The sequence below is a fragment of the Salvelinus fontinalis genome, chromosome 18, assembly GCF_029448725.1.
Source record: "Salvelinus fontinalis isolate EN_2023a chromosome 18, ASM2944872v1, whole genome shotgun sequence".
Taxonomy (NCBI): domain Eukaryota; kingdom Metazoa; phylum Chordata; class Actinopteri; order Salmoniformes; family Salmonidae; genus Salvelinus; species Salvelinus fontinalis.
In genome coordinates, this window is record NC_074682.1 from 29,317,059 (window position 1) to 29,331,315 (window position 14,257).

Below are 14,257 nucleotides of genomic sequence, written 5' to 3' on the forward strand. Positions count from 1 at the left end.
GTTTTTCAAAATTCCTGACTTTGAATCCTAGTAAAAATTCCCTGTCTTAGGTCAGTTAGGATCACCACTTTATTTTAAGAATGTATAGTAGAGAGAATGATTTATTTATTTCAGCTTTTATTTCTTTCATCACATTCCCAGTGTCAGAAGTTTACATACACTCAAATAGTATTTGGTAGCATTGCCTTGAAATTGTTTAACTTGGGTCAAACGTTTCGGGTAGCCTTCGACAAGCTTCCCACAATAAGTTGGGTGAATTTAGGCCCATTCCTCCCGACAGAGCTGGTGTAACTGAGTCAGGTTTGTAGGCCTCCTTGCTCGCACACACTTTTTCAGTTCTGCCAACACATTTTCTATGGGATTGAGGTCAGGGCTTTGTAATGGCCACTCCAATACCTTGACTTTGTTGTCCTTAAACCATTTTGCCACAACTTTGGAAGTATGCTTGGGGTCATTGTCCATTTGGAAGACACATTTGCGACCAAGCTTTAACTTCCTGACTGATGTCTTGAGATGTTGCTTCAATATATCCACATAAATCTCCTCCTCATGATGCCATTTATTTTGTGAAGTGCACCAGTCCCTCCTGCAGCAAAGCACCCTACAACATGATGCTGCCACCCCCGTGCTTCACGGTTGGGATGGTGTTCTTCGGCTTGCAAGCCTCCTTCTGTTTCCTCCAAACATAATGATGGTCATTATGGCCAGACAGTTGTATTTGTTTTTCATCAGACCAGAGTACGATCTTTATCCCCATGTGCAGTTGCAAACCATAGTCTGGTTTTTTTATGGCGCTTTTGAAGCAGTGGCTTCTTCCGTGCTGAGCGGCCTTTCAGGTTATGTCAATATAGGACTCGTTTTACTGTGGACATAGATACTTTGTACCTGTTTCCTCCAGCATCTTCACAAGGTCCTTTGCTGTTGTTCTGGGATTGATTTGCACTTTTCGCACCAAAGTACGTTTATCTCTAGGAGACAGAACGCGTCTCCTTCCTGAGCGGTATGACAGCTATGTGGTCTGACAGCTATGTGGTCCCACAGGTAGACCTCCAATTGACTCAAATGATGTCAATTAGCCTATCAGAAGCTTCTAAAGCCATGACATAATCTTCTGTAATTTTCCAAGCTGTTTAAAGGCACAGTGAACTTAGTTTATGTAAACTTCTGACCCACTGGAATTGTGATACAGTGAAGTATACGTGAAATAATCTGTCTGTAAACAATTGTTGGAAAAATTACTTGTCATGCACAAAGTAGATGTCCTAACCAACTTGCCAAAACTATAGTTTTTTAACAAGAAATTTGTGGAGTGGTTGAAAAACTATTTTTAATGACTCCAACCTAAGTGTATGTAAACTTCCGACTTCAATTTTAGATAGATAGATAGATAGATAGATAGATAGATAGATAGATAGATAGATGAGAATGAAGAGAGAGCCAAACAGAGGAGAGGGACGTCAATCAAAATCACAGCTCTATTTTGGGCATCATTTCAGGCCACACGCTGGCAGAGTGCTAGGAATCACCATCAGAACATAGTGTGACCTGCCAAGAGACAGGAAGACGTGTGTGTGTGTGTGTGTGTGTGTGTGTGTGTGTGTGTGTGTGTGTGTGTGTGTGTGTGTGTGTGTGTGTGTGTGTGTGTGTGTGTGTGTGATGACGTGTTTAACTATTCTTGTGGGGACCAGAATTCCCCACCAGAATAGTAAACAAATAAAAAATTGACCAACTGGGGACATTTTGTTAGTCCCCACAAGGTTTTGGGATTGGGGTTAGGGTAAGAGTTCAGGTTAGGTTTAGGGTTAAGGGTTACTGAAAATAGGATTTTGAATGGGACTAAATTGTGTGTCCCCTCACGGTTAGCTGTACAAGACTGTGTGTGTACAGTCTGTGTGCGTGAGCATATGTGTGTGTGTTTCCATCCACATGCATTCATAGAAAAGCAAATCGGAAGCACCTCAATTGCAGGCAACTGCCAGGGTCTCATAGACAAAACACACACACTACAATACCCTAACTCTAAAACAGGCATTAACGGGTCAGTCTAATTCCTCAGTCACTGTCAGGGTGTATTAATGCCAATGTTAATCAGACACCTGGAGACTCATTCATTCATTCACACACACACACACACACACACACACACACACACACACACACACACACACACACACACACACACACACACACACACACACACACACACACACACACACACACACACGAGGGACGCCTGTTGAAGTTAATCACGCTTATCCTCTGAATCAAAGTCCACCTCATCCCCCCCTGCTTTGGCTCAGATTGGCCGTGCCTGGCTTGGTTGGGATTGGATGGGCTTAGTCCTGCCATGAGGCATTTAACATACAGCATAGCACTGCAAAATGCCACCCATTAACATATCAACATGCTGGAGACTGGTGGGAGTCAGTACTGTGTTGTTGTGGGAGTGTTTAAGTATTGTGTAAATGCATGTGCAGTGTGTGTTTCTTGTGTGTGTGTGTGTGTGTGTGTGTGTGTGTGTGTGTGTGTGTGTGTGTGTGTGTGTGTGTGTGTGTGTGTGTGTGTGTGTGTGTGTGTTAGCTAGCGTCCCTGACTGACAGACTATGCCCATCTGCAGTGGGGCTCCAACACTGGGACCAACAACCTGGCAACTGGCCTCACCCCAAAACATCTGAGCCCCCAAACCTAGCCACAACCATAACTCAAGCTCCACCGAACCACTACTTCAACCACCAGCCAACCTCTGCCCTCTCTGACCCAACCCTCTCTCTGCAATATGAGAGAGCATCGGTCTGTGTGCAGCAATAAAAACAGTCAATGACCATCAACATTAACACACAGCAATTGCACTGTATACTTAAAAGCAAATACACAGACACACAGTCATACTAACACAGTCACAGTAACACAGAAACACAGACACAGTAACGCAGACACTAGTGCTCCCTCTAACTTGCTTATTTCCATAAAGTCAAGACATGTTGGAAATGCACTGGTGGTGCCTGCACACAGACACTATGAATCTGCGTGTCCCTTACCAGCCACCTGCTGAATTGATGTTTGCGGTGTCCCTCCTCCTTCTTCCTCTGTAGTCAGCTAGTCAATGAGGGTGTTAGACAGACAGGCTAGAACCATGTACATCTATCCATTCATCCATCTAGGAGAGAGCAGAGAGCAGCAGACGGTCAGTGAGTCCGGTTAGACATCAGGAGATGGGAGAGGAACGAGGAATAACACACTATCTATCCCTCCACACCCTCACAGTACAGGGTAAAGACAGCTCTCTGTCAGCCAGAGAACCATAGAGAAAGAAACAGAGATACAGCTAGAGACAGTAGTCCCAGTAACTACAGGCTCCAGCGTGACAGCAGGGATACAGGACAATAATAGGCATCCTCTCCTCAGGAAAGGATGAATAAAGGAGGGACGGATAGAGGGAGGAGTTGAAGAGGAGGAGGGGAAGCGGCCAAGTGATACAATGGAGCATGCCCAGTTGAAAATCCCAGGGTATTTAAATGTCACATGACCCCATCAAGGCTGGCAGTAATTCTGTATGCAGTGATGATGGGGAGATAGAGAGAGGGAGATGAAGAGAGAGCAAGGGAGGGGGAGAGAGGAAGGGGGAGAGGGAGGGGAGAGAGTGCTCTCTGGATTGGTGGTGGGTGGCAACGTCACAGCTGCTCAATTCCCCTTTCATTAGAGAGAGACATGCCTTTAATCTCCTCCTATGCACCACCTCCAGGCATTCCATTCAGGCAATGAGATGACAGCATTGGCCAGTCCCAGATTAACTTTTCCATGGCCAGGATGTACCTGCAGGCGGAGCACCAAATATCAGAAGAGGAATAGAGTTCTCAGACTTTGATCAGACTTTGCCACACAGGTCACATAAATGCGAAAATATAGACTAATCTCAACTGAACTGTTTCAGATTTGCTTGGTTCTTCATATTTTTTATAATGCAACCACAAAAACTGTGAAAGCCACACACTGATTAAATTGATTAAATGGATTAAATCTGCATCCAGCAATCAACATTTGGTCCTATCCTACACCTTTTCAGTTTTCTACAAATAATAAATATAACCACATACTGTATGCTACTTGGTTTGCAAAAAGGCTATTGCAATGCATAGCAATTCATTAATAAGCAAATGTATCATGTTGTTACGCAGCAAATCACAATTATGATCGTTTTAAGCAGAAAGCAGTTGCCCAGTCCTCGGGAAGATCTCCTCACGTCCTCGTCTCCTTCTCAAAAGTCATTACAGGAGAAGGTCAGAGGGGACGGACCTCTGACTTTCTCATCCAATAGGTTTTAAGGAGACGAGGGCGTGCGCAGTATGCAATTGAGATCTCCATCTCAGTCGATCGACTGGTCCGCTCCTGTTATAAGCAAGAGCGACCTCTATTGGTTGATAATGGAACATTACAAAAAAACTATGGGAATCAGATGACTGAATGTAATGTCAATGTTGAGCTGTAGATTGTGTTACAATAAAAAAAAATGTTTTGACAAAATATATATAACTTATAATATAGCTCGCTCTTGTGGGCATAAGTATCTTCAACAAATACCACTGACAAATCCAAGTGTTTGTATATGTACATCATTGGTTTTATCCTATTAAAATGATTGCCATGTATCCACTATCCATAATGATCTGTAGAAGGATTTGTTTATCTTTATATATTTAGCCACCCATCTCTTACTGATTTTGAGTGCCTCTAGGATTGAGGCTGAAATCCCCCCAAAATAGGCTAATCTTTCTATAATCCTTTCTAGGCTGAGTATGCCTGTGGTGTTTTGGGGAGGTGGACCTGTTGGTCTCTGACAGCTGTTTGCATCTGTGCATGTTTTGACCTCCTACTGCACATTCACATTGCTGACTGGCTCCAGTTGCTAAGATAAAAAAATCCACTGACTCCATGCTAAATACTGGAGCCTAGTACAGCCCAGGTGCATACAATGTTACAGTACATTCTGATTTTTTTTTTTACTGTGTGGACAGTAGAAAAGTGGATCACTATATTCAGGGTTCCACTAGATAGCACAAACACAAAGTCCAAATTGGTTTTATTGTAAAAATCAACAAATAAAAAATGTGCTTTTTGGTCTTCATTTAAGGTTAGGGTTAGGCATAAGGTTAGCAGTGTGGTTAGCGTTAAGGTTCAGATCTGAATTTAGGAAGATACATTGCAGAAATAGGCGTTTTATAACTTTGTCTGTGGTAGCTAGTGACGAACCTATCTACACTGCATGTACAAAATATTAAGAACACCTGCTCTTCCCATGAGACTGACCAGGTGAATCCAGGTGGAAGCTATGATCCCTTATTGATGTCACTTGTTAAGTCCACTTCAATCAGTGTAGATGAAGGGGGATGAGACCGGTTAAAGGATTTCTAAGCCTTGAGACATGGATTATGTATGTGTGTCATTCAGAGGGTGAATGTGTTATTTAACAAGGCAAGCCAGTTAAGAATAAATTATTATTTACAATGACAGCCTACCAAAAGGCCTCCTGCGGAGAAGGGGGCTGGGATTTGAAAAATAAATAAATATAGGACAAAACAGACATCACAATAAGAGACACCATAACACTACATAAAGAGAGACCTAAGACAACGGCTCAGCATGGCAGCAACACGTAACACAGCATGGCAGCAACACGTAACACAGCATGGCAGCAACACGTAACACAGCATGGCAGCAACACGTAACACAGCATGGTATCAACACATGACAAAAGATTTTGTGCTTTTGAACAGGGTACTGTAGGTGCCAGGCGCACCGGTTTGTGTCAAGAACTGCAACTCCTCTGTTTTTATTTTTACGCTCAAGTTTCCTGTGTGTATCGAGCGAGAATGGTCCACCACCCAAAGTACATCCAACCACCTTGATACAACTGTGGGACGTATTGGAGCCAACATCCTTGTAGAATGCTTTTAACGCCTTGTGGAGTCCATGCCATCATGAATTGAGGCTGTTGAGAGCAAAAGAAAGGTGTTCTTAATGTTTTGGACACTGTTTAATGGTGCCGTACCAGTTTGGGGTCAAGTGCCCTTTTATGATGATCATCACAACCCTCCCTCCAGTTCGGTGTTGCGCCCGAACCACATTTTAAAATCATGAACAGTCAAACAAATTAAGACGAGGAAATTATTTGCTGGGAAATATGGGGCAAGAAACAAGAAGAAACGCATTCATAATTCAATATTGATTTATTTTCAATGAATATGAATTCAAAATGTATAAGTTATGCAGCGCAACTAACTCATTCTAAAATGTTTTACAAAAATAAAACAATTTCATGTTAATTTTACTGACTAAAATAACACCAAGTTAAAGAGTTTATATTCTTCAGATCCGAGCACAGCTTTCATATTGTATTTTTTTCATTATGAGAATCACTTCAGAATATCGTGCGTTTCACATCCCTGCTTTTTTCCCACCTGGTCACAACAGAGGTTAACACTTTATCCACAGCAGGGACACTAACCCCTCAACAATAGATACACAACACTGGGTCCGTACAGGCATCACAGGGTTAAATAGCAGGGGTAAGAGGTTTAAGTTCAGTGAATTTGGGTCTCACGAAAAGCACTTAAGATGTGTTATAACTAGAGAAGGGCTTCCTTAACACATCTCCTTTCCAAGATGACCATTGATGGATGCAAGCTTTACATTTGAGAAAGCATTATTGAAGGTCTATTGGTGAAAATTGTAGATAGATTAAAGCAATTGTTTATTCTGGGAACCACAGTGAGGGAAGTAGATAGAGGAAAGGAGGATACTTAAGACAAGGATCATGCACATACTTCCACTTAACCCTTATAGCCTTCACTTCAGCCCAGAAATAGTCAGAGGATCTCTGACTGTTCACTAGAAATACCTGCTTGTTTGGCAATAAATACCTGTAAGTCACTCTCAATAAAAGCGACTGCTGAATCAGGCTTTCCCAAACTCGGTCCTGCGAAATGACAAACCAGGAAGACAACAACACAGGCTTGGTTTTAACACTAACCACCAATACAGTTGGAGTGTTTTGAAGTGTTTTACACTTCATACTGTATGTTTACAACCCCTGCGTAGGATCAAATCAAATAGAACACTGTCAATTATAGTGTGTACTCTGCATGTCATGGTTTACAGGAAGATAACATTTCATTAAAAACCAAGTTTGCATTCCAAAAGCTCTTAAACCCAATCCAGCTTCAGAGAACAGTGTGACACTTGGCTGTGGGTGCTGAGTAGGATTATGCTGAACCTCTTAAACAGTGACCATGCCTGGGTTCAGGTCACAATGACATGAAACTGAGAACACTACTGAGAGCAGAGACCCAGATGGATGTGTCAGAGAGAAGGACGGAGCAATGCCAAAAGCGCAGTTTAAATCAATGGGACAAAATAATAAAACCAATTTTAAAACGAAATACAAAAGACACTTTTGGCTGAAGTGTCTTGTGTAGAGTTCTGTTTTCCAGTCAGGTTACTCAGCTCAGCAGAATAGCTGCTCTGTGTTAGACTGGGTTTGTCCCACTGCATCCAGTAAGCCCTTGTACCTTTACATTAGATGTATACCTCCTAGTTAGCAATATGCAGTCGCCCTTAATCATATCCTACATTAGGTAATCACTCCACTGAGATTAAAACAAAACAGCAAACGATCAGGAGGCGGGTGGGAAGAAAGGGAGAAAGTCTGTATTATCAAGACTTCAACACCCCAGAGTGACAGTAAGGGGTCAGGAGAGAGAGCTGAGGGGATGTCGTCTAGTCCAGGGGTTCCCAAACTTTTAACTTCCATAAATTGAACGGTGAAAAAAATAATTTAAAAAAATGTTGCAGTTTTAAAGCTTATTTCCTGTAAGTCTACACATTTTTTTTTACTGAAGCTGAAATTAAAAATGATATTTTAAGCCATTTTTATGAGGAAAAATATATAGGTCCACTATCTTTTGTACGCACTTTCTATTTAGTTGTTTAAGTGTACAAAGAAAGATTTTCCCATCCCCAAAAATGCATTAAAAAAGTATATATATTTTTTGTAACGCACAAGCAACCCACCTGAACCCCTGGTTCCGACCCACAGTTTGGAAACCACTGGTCTAGTCAATAGCTCTGAAGTGGTATTTTCTGCACATCCAGTCTGAAGGTTTGGGAGTTGGGGGGGGGGGTCACTGGGTAGGGGGGATGACTAAGAAGTTCTGATGCAGTCTGTTGAAAATAGGATTTAGGGACAGGGAGGGGTGTTAGAGGGTCACAGAGAAACAGGATTTACTATCAGTTGTGTTGTAGTGGTCAGAGGTTAGGGGTCAGCTGTGGTGTTGTAGTCTCTGGCAGACGGTGAGGCGGAAGGTGGAGCTGAACACGTAGCCGATGCTCTCCTCCACCTCTTGAACACGGCGGAGGAAGCGACAGCGGTCTCTGGCTAGCTCCTCCCACGGCCCACGCCTGTCCTCATCGTCCTCGCTGGCGTAAAACTCATCCACCTCATCACGGAAACCAACCTGGAGAGAGAGAACTACATACATCACCACAGACTAGAACCTTCTCACTGAAACACCTGCAGGCCAGATGTAAAGTTTACTTCTGCGTACATTCAAACTCACTAGACAACATTTCAGCTTGACAAAACTAGGTCAACTCAATATCACCTCAATATTCTGAAAGGAGAAACTGCAGTGCATAAAGCATCCAAAACTGAAACCTACAATTATGTCAACAACAAAAGACACTTCCATTTTAAACGGTAGTCCTAACCGACATTCACACACATAATGAAAAACACACTTGCTCCACAGCTCTCTGCATTTTTTCAAATTTCACTCAATCAATTTAAGAAACTCAACTAGGCCCTCTAAGCAGCATTCGTAATGTGACAATGAAATGATTTAGATTTATACCCATCGCTCATCACTGGGAGGCAACACTACACGTCTAGAGCTGCAACCGTTTGGGCAGAGACCAGGAGAGGCAAAGTTATAGAAAAAAAAAAGGGGGGGGGGATTGGCTGTGTGATGGATGCCCCATAGCTCATCACAGAGACAATAAATGTCCTCCATAAGCAGCAGCCTCCTGAGGTTACCAGTACCATCATACACCATCAGAGTGGAGGTTATTACAGACGGAAGACATCTGCTCGGCATGGGCTGAAGGGTTGGGAGAACGTTGTGGAAGCATTGCAATAACGTTATGAGCCAGCGCGCCGAGTCAGAGAAATAAAAATATAAGGGCTTCAGAGAAATTCAATTTCCGTTGCTAAGTAACATGGCAGTTGTGTGCTCCTAATAGGAGGATAATGTAATACAAAGGGCATGGAAAATACAGCCAGACTATATCAAAGACAGCCGTGGGACTGTGCTCGTGGATGACTAGGTCTACTCTCATGCTGATTATCTTCCATTCCACTGGCTGGGACAGACACGTTTCACAGCAATGTACTGCTAGAGTATTACTACTGATTTAGCTACAGCCTTCACTCACATCTGTCTAACAGCAGACAATGTGCTGCTTTAGCTACAGCTCTATGAGTGACTTGTCATTCATAGCATTTCAGCACATTTCAATGGGAATGTCTATAATGAAAAATGTTTTATTACATTATACAGAGCTGTAGAGGTTCACTAAGTGCACCCAGCCTCTCCGACTCTGGTCTCCCTGGTACAGATATGGGACTCTTACACCAGCGAGTCACAAGAGAGCGGGGGAAAGGGTTGTTGCATAGGTTTCCATCACTCACAGTCAGACAGGAATACTAACACATAAAAACAGAACAGCAAATGCAGTCAGTCCCTCTTCCCCTTTCTGTATGCTGAGTGAGTAATAGACTCCAAAGTTCTAAATCCATCAGTTAGAGAATGTGGTAAAGTTTGAATTTTCCCACAACAACCCAGCACAAAAACTGTGTGATAACCACGTCGGATAAGAAGTTTGAACAATGAGCTCCAATTATTATTAATTTTTAATGAACGTACACGTCTTTCCAGACCACATGAGCCGAAGTGATGTAGAAAAACTCACGTCAGTCACGGGGTCCGGAAAACCCGCTGGCCCCGTCAGACTATGTCGATGCAGTATAAGTACACCACAGGAGATAAAACAATGCTTCCTCTTCAGCTACTCATTAACAAACAGCCTCCAGCAGTTAACTGCTGAGTGGGAAGATCAATCATTTTAGGAGTCTTTGCCAGGTTCTCACATTTTACTACAGTCATGTGAGTGACCAATGCCCATGGATGACAATGTGACTGATATTATTTAAGAATAGACCTCCCATTTTGTAAAAACAGAATGAGGAACATATGAATATCAAGGTGTGTGGCGCTTTCTTTAGGCCTACCAGAAAGTCGCCAATACTGACCTTTTTGACTGTGACGCAGGCCGTGGTGGTGATCTCTGGGGTGGGAAGGATCTCTGAGAAGCCACTGTCCAGTCTCTCCTCTGCCTCCTCCTTCCTGTACTGGGGGGGTGAGTGGCTCTGTCCCTGGCCCTGTCCATGACGGGGGGTTGTCTTGCTGCTCTTCTTACAGCACGCCCCTGTCCCTGCTTTTGCCCTGGTCCAGACTGGCTCTCTAGTCCTGAGCAGGGCCTGGAAGTTGAATGGGCTGTAGGGGTCTGAGGTGGTGCTGAAGGAGTCCCACAGCCTCAGGCTCTCAGCCTCATCCACCTCACTGCTGCTGGACTCTGAGCCAAACTCCTCCGCAGGAGAGGGGGAAGAAGAGAGGGGAGAGGGAGGTTGCTCTGAGGGTGAGGTGTGAGTGGAGCAGGCTGTGGTGGCTGTAGAGGTGGAGTGGATGGTCTTGGGGGTGGTAAGGAGGGCAGTGAAGTTTTGGGGGTTGTAGGGGTCCCTGCTTTGGCACAGTGAGTTCCACAGTCTTTCAGTCTCAGAATCACCCTCCTCTTCATCGTCATCCAACAACTCGGAATTGGAGAATTCTGACGAGCCTTCACTGTCGAAACCATCGTCATCCTCCTCACTGAGTGAGTCGTCTGATTGGCTGTCGTCGCTGCAGGGGCTGCCCATGATGTAGGCGATGGCCTTGTTACTGCACTGGGGGGTGGAGGGGGGCAGAGCGGTGGTAGACACCGATGGACCCTCAGCCGCCGTTTTCTCTTCCTCAGAGTCTGAGAAGTCAGAGTCCTCAATCTCTTCCTCCTCCTCTAATTCCATCCCTCCAGTGGCAGCAGTCTCACCCACTTCTCTCTGATTGGATGCATCCCTCTCTGGTCCACTCTCTCCAGAGCTCCCCTGTGTTGGTGTGTCAGATGGGATGGTCTCTTCCTTCATCTCTGTGATCCCCTGTAGCTCTTCAATGGGAGGCCTTAACATGTACAGTCTGGAGGTGGATTGTCCTTCTTCCAGACTGGAATAGCCATTGTCCTGGTCAGGGGTAAAAACTGCCACCTCACTGCAGGCAGTGACAGCTCCAACTCTGACAAGATGATCACTGTTACCGACTGTTTCCCGGTGATCTAACGAGAAACTGTCAGGGAAAGGGAGAGACTCTGACCAGGTGGCCGTTTGAAGGCTTCCATTGTCAGTTGGCTCCTCTTTGTTGCAGGAGGCGCCAGTGCTTTTGCCTTCCATTGATTCGCTATCATCGATCTGTGCAAACAGCCCTGTTGGCTTGGTAACTCTAGCCTTTGTACCACACTCTGGTTGAAAACAATGACCATTACTGTTGTTTTCCCCAGTGCCCTCTTTTCTCCAAGACAAATTTGACAGCCACCCTTGAGCGCTACTGGTTCCCCAAAGCCCACCCCACCAGTTACCAGCGGTACTATTTTCTCTGGCTGACACTGCGTCAGATGACCAACCGTTCCCACCGAGTACATGCCCTTGCTCCGTGTGTTTCATTTCCTGAGCCGACGCTGCGTTCAACAAAACATGACTGAGAAAACCTCTCGCGATTGCGAGGTATCCTACCGGAGTTTGTTGCCTTATATTTAAGTCCATTTCAGCAGCATTTTGAATCCCTAACTCGTAAAGAGAATCTGCTGTCAACCAACTCGGAGTACTATTACCTGACGCTACTAGCCCAGGGCCACCATGCTGGTATTGCAGGTACGATAGATGATGTGCATGGTGTTGAGTTCCAGGCAAGACGTCGTCCAGTTGTCCTAAAAATGTGCTTTCTGCCTCTACAAAGTTATCTTTGAAATCCCCACTGACCCACCCTGTCACATTGTCAGGCAGGGCAGGAGTACTAGGGCGCCATGGTATATACTTTTGCAGAAATGACAGGGCAGGCCTAGAAACCGCGGAGAATATGCCCATCCACGAGCGCTCCTGGTTTGGTTGCCGGAGAGAGGCCACTCCATGCCCGGCGGGAGTGGATGGAGGCGTCTTCACACCAGAAAAGTGTTCCTCGCGATTCATGTTTCTAAACATTCTCAATACTGGCTTGTGGCTAACAAATAGTCACTATGCAAGATACATTAGTAAAGTTTCGATCAAGAATACCGCTTGACAGCTTCCTGCTGGGAAGTTTGTTAAAGCTTTTTGGTTAGTTAACTAACGTACACGTGTAGGACAATTTAACACGCTGACATATAGTAGCTAGTTCACAATATATTAATAACTCGTGTATTAACTAGACTGCCAAAATAAATATGCCAATCAAACTTTAGTCTGGCAATAAAGGATAACAAGAACTAACGTTCGTTATCTAGCTAACTAGTGCTAATAATGCTAGTTTGAACAGCTGTTACCTGGCTAGCTAACGTAATCTTGATTTTGAGAGCTGTTCGTTTCGCTGGAAGTTGCTAGCGACACATTTGAGATTTGAGACACATTCGAGACATAACTTGGTGTGCACTCCAGAGCACTGTCCATAGTTACAGGTGAAACATCCATTACCGTTGTCCCTTATCCAGCTTCTTACACCGAAAGGCTAGCAATAGCATACCGGTTAGCCCTCCTGTTCAAGCGAATACCATCGTCCATGTTGTCCATGGTATGGGAGACATTTTCCTGAGAGTGGTGGTTAGACTTATTTCGCGCGGTAAGTATCGTACAAACAGGGGTAGTGAAGGTAGAAAGTGAGCAAAGCCTTGGCGAGTCATAGCATGTGGAGAAATGCAGGATAAACGAAGATATGCAATCCATCTTGGTCTTGGTTGGAGAAAAAGCTGGTTAGATTCTCGCACGTAGCACCAGGCGACAGCGCAGTTGCAAACCTTGATCCGAGACTTCAACGAAGCTCAACAATTCATTACAATAAAATCATGGAATGCATCCGTATGAGAAATATAATATTCAATAGATATCAACTAAATAGACAAGCACGTTATAGTACTTCAGTGCGATACTTCTGTTTTTTACAATCATGGTTGCGATTCCTTGTACGGTCGGTCGACTCCTCTGCCCACTTTTCAGAAGAGGATTTCATCAGAAAATGTAGGGGGTGTCGTGAAAGAGGTCTTGTAGAAATGTTTAGGGACCGTCGCAGTTACCATCGTCAGCAATCCACATGGCGATTATGCATGACATGACACGAAATTACCCTGTCATATAATGGAAGTGAATATCCTGACTCCTGCAGCATACTACAGTGTATGGAAAAAGCTCAGTGTGACAGGTGTTGAGATGGTGATAGTTCACACAAATGATATCACAATACTGGGTTTCAAGATAAACTCAATAGTTAGAAATATTGCAGGAGTCGAATGCATTTGGCAGTCTTTCTAAATATATATACATTATTAACCCTTGGGATTATATAGGCCTACTAGTGTGTTGAGAATCAAGTTCATGTTCCACTCTGTGTTGCTCTCCAGTTACAGGTTTTTGCATGGCTACCAGTGGTGGAAAAAGTACCCAATTGTCATACTTGAGTAAAAGTAAAGATGCGTGCTCAGTCCCCTCCTGTACTCCCTGTTCACTCATGACAGCACGTCCAGGCACGACTCCAACACCATCATTAAGTTTTCTGATGACAATAGTGGTAGGCCTGATCACCGACAACGATGAGACAGCCTATAGGGAGGTCAGAGACCTGACTGTGTGGTGTCAGGACAACAACCTCTCCCTCAACATGATCAAGACAAAGGAGATGATTGTGGACTACAGGAAAAGGAGGGCCGAGCACGCCCCCATTCTCATTGATGGGGCTGTAGTGGAGCAGGTTGAGAGCTTCATGTTCCTTGGCGTCCACATCACCAACAAACTAACATGGTCCAAGCATACTAATACAGTCATGAAGAGGGCATGACAAAACTTATTCCCCCTCAGGAGACTGAAATTATTTGGCAT

At 44.2% G+C, this 14,257-nt stretch overlaps 1 protein-coding gene across 1 annotated transcript; it reads right to left on the bottom strand.

Moving 5' to 3' along the window:
* Positions 1-6,205: 6,205 nt before the first annotated feature.
* On the bottom strand, positions 6,206-13,442 carry LOC129815252 (uncharacterized). The gene is made up of 2 exons (XM_055868867.1): positions 10,364-13,442; positions 6,206-8,510 (listed from the first exon to the last, which is right to left on the bottom strand). The coding sequence occupies exons 1-2, from the start codon at positions 12,392-12,394 to the stop codon at positions 8,316-8,318; spliced, it is 2,226 nt and encodes a 741-aa protein (XP_055724842.1). The 5' UTR covers positions 12,395-13,442; the 3' UTR covers positions 6,206-8,315.
* Positions 13,443-14,257: the final 815 nt, after the last annotated feature.